General features: G+C 42.7%; 1 protein-coding gene across 5 annotated transcripts in view; it reads left to right on the forward strand.

The window, feature by feature from the left end:
• Positions 1-3,309: 3,309 nt before the first annotated feature.
• hspa12a (heat shock protein 12A) overlaps positions 3,310-7,976 on the forward strand; it is a 53,707-nt gene continuing 49,040 nt past the window's right edge. For all 5 annotated transcript variants that reach the window (XM_020607536.1, XM_020607537.1, XM_020607538.1 and 2 more), the window contains exon 1: positions 3,310-3,610. In XM_020607536.1, coding sequence (XP_020463192.1) covers positions 3,568-3,610 — 43 coding nt within the window. In that variant the 5' untranslated portion in view covers positions 3,310-3,567. The remainder of the gene's footprint in view (positions 3,611-7,976) is intronic.

Genomic DNA, 7,976 nt, shown 5'->3' on the forward strand with positions numbered 1-7,976 from the left:
GGGAGTCACAAACAGTGGAACAAGAGACAGAACCAGAGACCCCATTACAGGAGGCAGCAGGCCTCAGATTCAGTGACCAGGGAACAGCAATAGACCCACTCTATCCAGCAAGAGTTAGGAAAGCATGAAATTCCCATATTTTAACTGGCAAAATGCTGACATAGTAACTTCTCCAGCCTTACAACAATTCTCTCTAACTTTACAGAAACAAAGAATTAACAGACATGCAACATGCGTTTTTCTAAACTTTCCATTAAGTCCCACTGGGTAGTGGAAACATCGCTCTCTTTCAAGTAGCTCCAAGGTCGGTAAATCCAACCAGTGGTTGCTGCGTTTTCCCCCACACAACCACATACAGTACCAACGTAGTAAAATTAATTCCAACAGGTAGCGTAGCACTGAAAATAACATCATGGATCATTAACCAACAACACATCACATGTTGCAGACACACTGGCCTCAAGCAGTCAAAACATACAGGTACTGTGCTCCAGGGAAATCCAGTGTTGATGAGCTGATCATTCACCACTGCGAGATTTTCACTGGCCGGCTGCTTGTAGGTTAGAACCAGTCAGGTAAAACAGCAATTCCCTGTACAGGAACATTCCCGGACATGCAGTAACTTCAGGCCCTGTATTTTTCTCCACGTTCTCTGGTCACAGTTGAGCAGCAGGAGGGAAAATGTATCCACAAAACCAGGAGCAGTCAAAAAACTCCACTTTTCAATGGCACAGGTGGATGTCAGGCAAGCTCACATGAATGCACAACGGCCTGGAGATTATTACAATTCAAAGAGATCCTTAAATTATCAAGTAATAATTTATTTTATTAGAAAAAAGTCTCATGAGCAAGAGTTTGCAAGACTTGTATAAATGGGAACCTTTGAGTTAATCTGTAGGTGGCTGTAATGACTACGGAGGGTCATGACAGGGTCCCAGAGAACTGGGAAGCTTAGGAGCTAGCTAGCAAGAACAGAGCTGTTATGAGTCAGGCCACACTGAATGTTCAGAGCAAATAAGAACCAAGTGGAAACCCTGATGTCCATCATTCATTTCTCTGTCACACAAGTCACTACATTTTCCACATCACGACTCTTACCAGCTGCCCTCAGGTGGCGGTTCTGCCAGCCGTTTTCATGTCATTCAGTACAGCCTCAGCTTGGTTTTCCATGAATCATTCTTTTATGTTTGTTTAGTTTGTAATAGTAGCAATACACTCAATTCAACATTTTTTCTTTGACATCTCAGTCTGCAGCTGGCATGGATTCTTTGCCACCTCAGTTATAATACTTACTTATTCCAAAAGGATAATCATTTGGTTAATGAACCCTGTTGCATTAGTGTTATTACATCTGACTCTACAAAGCAATGTCAGTGGACAAAAGGTTAAACTGGGTATGTGTAATTCTGATTAAAATTCCCCAAAGTCATAATTGAGATAATTTCCTACATTAAAAAGTGGCCCTTTTCAGTTTAATTAAAATACTCAGTACTTTATTTATTTGCAGTTGTGATTTTATGAAACAGGATATTTATATTACATATGGTATTTTTAAAGAAAATTCAATCTGTATTTGGAAATGCACTAAAACACACACACGCCCACAAATACATTTTTTACCTTGTATTTCATTGTTGAAGAAATCCTTGAAAATTCCTGACTCAGCACCAGGATCCAGATCCTACAAACATCACCACACTATAAGCTTAGTAAGTCCTTGCATGTTTAAGATTCCTTTCCAATTTTTGTTTTTAGTTACAAACCTTATTCCAGACCCCTGTAAGTCTTTAGTGGCTACCAACAGCTTCTGCTGAGTCACTGCTGCAGCTGACTCAATCAGACTGCATTGGGTGTTCACTGTGTTATCACACTTGCCTGCATTTTGATGAAAATGCAGAAACTAAGCTTGTGTTCAAGGATTACTTGGCAAGGAGCAGCTGTATATTTCAGCAACCATGTTGTGTTATGGTGAATCTAGGATTTGCATTAGAGCCATTTAACAATGGCTTCTTTTAGAAATGTTGAAGTAAGTTGTTGTGTGAAGAGTTACTAGACAAGACTCAGACTCAGTTCTGACACAGGAGCCTTCTTCAAGGTAAGGCATCAAAGTCAGGAAATAAAGCAGAGCCCATCTTAAAGCTGTCATCATAGGGAAGTTGTGCATGTTTTGAAAGAGATTTCTGTTCATTTGGACAAACCAGATGGCACACAGTAAACCTGGAGCTTTCAGTGAGTTCAGCAGACTTAGGGCAACTGCCCACTTTGCCCACTTGGTAATCCAGCCTTGAATGTAGTCTTAATTCTTCCATAAAATATAAGTAATTAATCCAGATGTACATGAATCAGCCACAGTTTCAAGTAGGTTGTACAAAAGATGACCTATCTTTCTCTCTTTCACTCAAACATCAGTCTGAACCTTTCTTTCCCTTGACTGGGTAGGCACGCCCTTTTAGGCTATCCTTGGGCTTTGACTGTGATTTTCAATGCACCGTGGGAGGAAGTGCTAAAAACAGTAATAATGAAAGACTTCCAATGTGTAGTCTGTTTTTGTGAGCTCTTAACTGATGGATCAGTAAATATTCAGTAATTCTTTGACTGGTTGACCCAAAGGAAACTTACCCAGCCATCAATTAGGACCTACATAGGTTGCTGATGAAAATAAAAATAAGCAAATGAATGAAAAAGGTATTATAAGATAAATTAATGAACAATAGAATCTCCCCCATGTCTCCTAGACCCTCCACCTCACACTCTGTGTAGCCAAGAGGCCATGCCCCCCACAGGCATTGCTCCCTCACTCTGTTGCATTTTTAGTAGTTACTCCTTAAAACAGACCCTTGGGTCAAATTTCACCTTACACTTAAGAATTCCACAAAAGGACCACAGACCCACAGTTAGTCTGCATGGGCTTGTCATGACCCAGGGAACCCATCTGGGCCCACATACAATTCCTCATATCACATATAGGCCCTGCACCACTTGCCCATCCCCATTCAGTCCAAATGAGGGTCTCAGACAGTGTTTTGGTAACGTTGTTAATTACTAAACTGATACAACATTATGTGAATGAGTCATGCTGACTGTGAAATGAGCATGCTCTGATGTCGTCCCAATCCACTTTATATTCTATTTCCAAACACTTCACCGTGCGTTCATACTGATTATTCATCAAATCTGGACTCGCCTGTGCTTATCTGGTGGAGAGGACACCATCCTCACTGGCTGCTCGGCGCGGAGCTGCAGCAGACTGAAGCAGCAGCATTCCTGGCCAGGACAGCCGTGAACGTGGTGGGAGGGGCGCACGGAGCAGTGTGTCCAACATCCTCTCTGCTCCACTACTTCTCAAACATTCGGAACCTAAATCTTCCCCATGTGCTTTTTAATGCTTATCCGTAAGATAGGAAGCGACGCAGCGAAGTGAAGTTGAGGGGGTCACCGAACTGGCAGCGTGGAAGGTGTTTGGTTGATGTTATTTCTTCTTCGGCCCGGTAATCCCAGTTAACCAGGAAAATTGCTTGGTGTGGCTGTGTCGGGGGGAAGGCTCGGGAAGAGGAGAAGCTCTTGGATATGATGACTGACAAACAAGCGATCACCGAGAACATAATAACAGGTAAGCTAAAACTGCTTTGGCGTAGTTTTCAGCAATTAATGCGCGCGCACGTAGGCAGCTTGTGCTTCGTTCGGTCGCCTCTGGGACGCGTTCACGTGCACTGCAGAAAGATTTCAGGGATTAGCGGTCAAAGCAAAGGTTGCTGGCACAACATATGGTTGTATATATCGTCGTATGACCGTGTAAGACGTGTTTCCCCGGGGCCGCCGCAGTGCGGGGACGCACTGCCTTAGCCTTCCAAGGGCAGCCGCCCGGCTGGGAGCCTCGCCTCCTGGCCTGCACAGGAGCGCTGTGGCCACATGAAAACTTTAGTACTCTGGCGTGTTTTCTCACTGAGTGGCTGAGCTCGGTGTGGCAGGTGGTTCACAGCTGGCTGCAGCACAAACGGGCCTACAGCTCAGTTCGGTCCTCCATAACGGTGCAGAGTTTGGTCACATGACCCGTCCCACCGGAGTTGTGACTCAATGCAGCAAAAAAGTCTGCACCGTGTCCTCAGGTAATGCGGTGCTCATCACCGCCCAGACTGCGCTTCGGGGTCTGGCCACAAAACTGCTCGGAAGTGCGTTTCACACCGCTGTCAGAAATGTCCCGCGGTTTCACAAGCCCAGCGTATTAGTGGACAGTCGAATGCAAGTTTTCCAGGTCCAGTACTGTGATGTGATGTCAGGCAGGCGAACTCTTGCCCTCTCCATTTGTATGCTTGTCTCAAAGCGCAAATGCACATGAATTCCAAATGATTGGTATGATCTTGTGCATACATCCAGTTCGCCACCCTGCGCCTGTTTTAATAGTTAACTTTAAGGCAATGACAGTGATGCACCGCTGGGGGCGGTAATGAGTAGAGTGCGCCATTAACAGCAGGCCTATAAAATTTAACATTCTTCCAGACGACTTGCTTATAAAGGCTACCTGTGCTTCTGTTTTCAGAAGGTTCTACTTATTTGTATGTCACCAGACGTTTGTTGCACATTGAAAAGATAACAGCTACCAGCTCTTACTTCTGTTAACTGCAATGACATGCATTTGTCTGGATGTTATCACTTGGCTGTGAAGGAAGAGCTTTATTGTGGAAGGTGAGAGATTATCACACTGCACAGGTGTCTGTGTATCTACTCATAGCAAAAGCGGCTTGTGTGTTGCTGTATAGATGGCAGATAGATGTATTTTGTACAGCGTCCGGCTTTTTAAAACCAAACCAAATCTTAACTATGGAATAAGTGGGGTTTTTTTCAAGCAACTTCTTCTTCTTGTTTGTTCTTCATCCATTTTTTAGCTACTTTTGTACTAACATAAACCAGAAGGTTGAAGGTTCGAATCTCGGTGCCTCCAGTCCACGTGTCGAAGTGTCCTTGGGCAAGACACTGAACCCCCCCGTTGCCCTCGACGATTGAGTTGGCTGCCCCTGAAAGTTGACTAGTTGAATCATTTGTTGAGAGGTCCATCAGTCGACTTAGACTCTTCTAGTCGAGCCTTGGATTTTATTTTATTATATTTTATTTTTGTCAGCCAATGTGTATTACAATAGAGGGTAGCCCCTGGTGCCAGTTTGTCATCTTCTTCTCATTTTGGTGAGCCTAGCAGCTATTTGCTCAATGCGTCCCCCTGTGGTCGGGGGATTACCCTCTTCAACCCTTTCATTGCATGGTTCTCTTGCACAATTTTGTGCCTGATTGTCAGTCATCCTCCCGGTGACACTGCACACCAGCAGCACCCAGGAAGGCAACACCAACAGTGTTAGCCTGGAGCTACTGTGTGCACTTTAACACTAGGGCTGTAGGAGAGCAGACAGAATACAGTGACAGGAAAAGAACATGACTGCAGCAGTGAGGCTTGGTCATTAAAAACGACTTGTCAGGTCAAATATTATGCAGCTGAGAGAAAAAGTGAGTTTTGTCAGGAGAGAAGCCACACAGCTACAAATAAGGATAAGAATAATCACCTTTATTTGGCCAAGTCTGTTACACACAAGGAATTTGTTTCTGGTACAGAACTGATGAACCGAGATTGGAACCTTCAACCTTCTGGTTGGGAGATGACTGCTCTACCCACCACACCACTTTTGCCTCCCCTACTTGGACAAAAACCACAAACCTGAAGAAACAGCTCCAAGCATCACCTAGATATTAATACACTCTAATGTAAAGATATTAACATTATTTTAAAGCAACATTAAGTCACGACAACAGGACATTTCTGCATTGCTGGCAGACAGAAGATTAGCCTCACTGAAAAGTTAGATGCCCAGCTAGCTAGGTTTGCTAATATTTATTTTAAGACAAGTTTGTTTGGAGTTTTAAACATGCAACATAAAGACCAGTCATGTTTGATAGTCTGGTTGTGTCCATTTTGAATGGGACTTGCAGCTAAATGTGGTCTATTTGCTAGTCATTCAAATACAGAGTATGTTGTGTAGAAGATTGATTTTGGGCTTGAATAAAGTGAATGTGATTAAAACTAACATGGACTTGAACTCAGTACTATGCTCAAGACAAAATCTAAAAATAGCCCACAAAAGTAACACAGTTAGTTGGCATTTCTGTTGTATTTTAAATAAAAAATATTTGAAACACATACAGTGGCAAGAAAAAGTATGTGAACCTTTTAGAATTTCATGGTTTTCTGCATTCATTTGTCATAAAATGTGATCTGAGCTTCATCTAAGTGAAGAGTACTGACAAATATAATGTGCCTACAAAAATAACAAACAATTCTGATCTTTCATGTCTTTATTGAAGATATTCAATATTCAAAATGGTAGTGGAAAAAGTAAGTGAGTCCCTGGAATTAATAACTGGTTATTTGCCAGTTGCCCATTGCCTTATTATTTTAGGTGCATTATATTCATCAGCACTCTTGACTTAGATGAAGATCAGATCACATTTTATGACAAATTGATGCAGAAAACCATGAAATTCCCAAAGGTTCACATACTTTTCCTTGCCACTGTAGTAGGAAGTTATGGAAAACACTAGTACCAAGAAGTCACAAGGTTCTGTAAAAGTTCATGTCATGGAAGCAGGTGTCAGGTGTTAAGGTGTCAGTCTTACAAGATACACATCCTCCTTTTTGTTGTCCTGCATACTCACACAAGTGTTTACAGTGACTGCCTGGTGTGACCACCATGTCAGATGAAAGGCTTTGTTTATTATTCATTGCCAAAATTTCTACGTGCTGATAAGAATGATGACAGGCAAACTTTTCCTGTTTGTACAGGTGCATAAAACTAATTGGAGAGTGATGGAGCTCTAAGTCAGGGCTGTTTGTATAGACCCACACAGTCCTGAAAATAGGTCAGCCAACATACTGTAAGTGAAAGGTGTGTAGGGGCTTTGCTCTCCTGTTTCCTTTCCTTCACATGCATTCTGTAAAAGAAAGGGAATAATAAAAGGCAGTAAAAGAAGGAATAAGAAAATAATATGTTGCTGGCCATGAATTTAGCAACTTTGTGAGTGTCAAGGACAGTTGTAGTGGTTGTTGCCATAGTGATACAACTTTCTTTCATGCTCTTAAATGAGGCAGACATAAAAATACTATTACTTATCTTATTCAACAGAAGTTTTTTTTGGGCATTTTACCTTCTTTGTTTTGGGTTAAGTAGGTCACAGACAGGTGGACAGGAAAGGGGTAGAGAGCCATAGACTGCAAGCCAGACTTGAACCGTTGACATTGCACACACACTGTGTATGCATATGGTGCACCCTTATTCACCACTTATAAATGTTAATTATATGATCATTTGTGAGTGAGTCTGTCAGAGTTAGGGCTTCCTCTGCTGAATCATGTCTCTACTAACTGCACTGCAGGGTCACGTTGAAGCATTGTCTTTTTAGACGACTGTCTAGAATGTCCATTGATTCAGCGTACATTTTTCTTTAGATGCTAGCTGTCCAAAACAGAGGGGATTTCGAATTTCACAGGGCTCTATTTCATCAGTAGACTCAGTAGAGTGTAAGGCGTGACTCTTAGCTGATCTAACATTGTCCCTTTAGTCACAGTCCTATTCAGAATCTTCTCCTTCTTCTTCTTTTGGCTGTTCCCGTTAGGGGTTGCCACAGCGACTCATCTGTTTCCACCTAACTCTATCCTCGGCATCCTCTACTCTCACCCCAATTAACTTCATGTCCTCTTTTAGCACATCCATATATCTCCTCTTTGGCCTTCCTCTTGACCTCTTGCCTGGCAGCTCCATCTCCAACATCCTTCTACCAATATAACCACTATCCCTCCTCTGCACATGTCCAAACCATCTCAATCTGGCCTCTCTGACCTTGTCCCCAAAACAGCCAACCTGAGCTGTCCCTCTGATGTGCTCATTCCTAATCCTGTCCATCCTGGTCCCTCCTAAAGAGAACCTCAACATCCTCAT

This window comes from Monopterus albus, unplaced genomic scaffold, assembly GCF_001952655.1.
Source record: "Monopterus albus unplaced genomic scaffold, M_albus_1.0 scaffold87.1, whole genome shotgun sequence".
Lineage (NCBI taxonomy): Eukaryota > Metazoa > Chordata > Actinopteri > Synbranchiformes > Synbranchidae > Monopterus > Monopterus albus.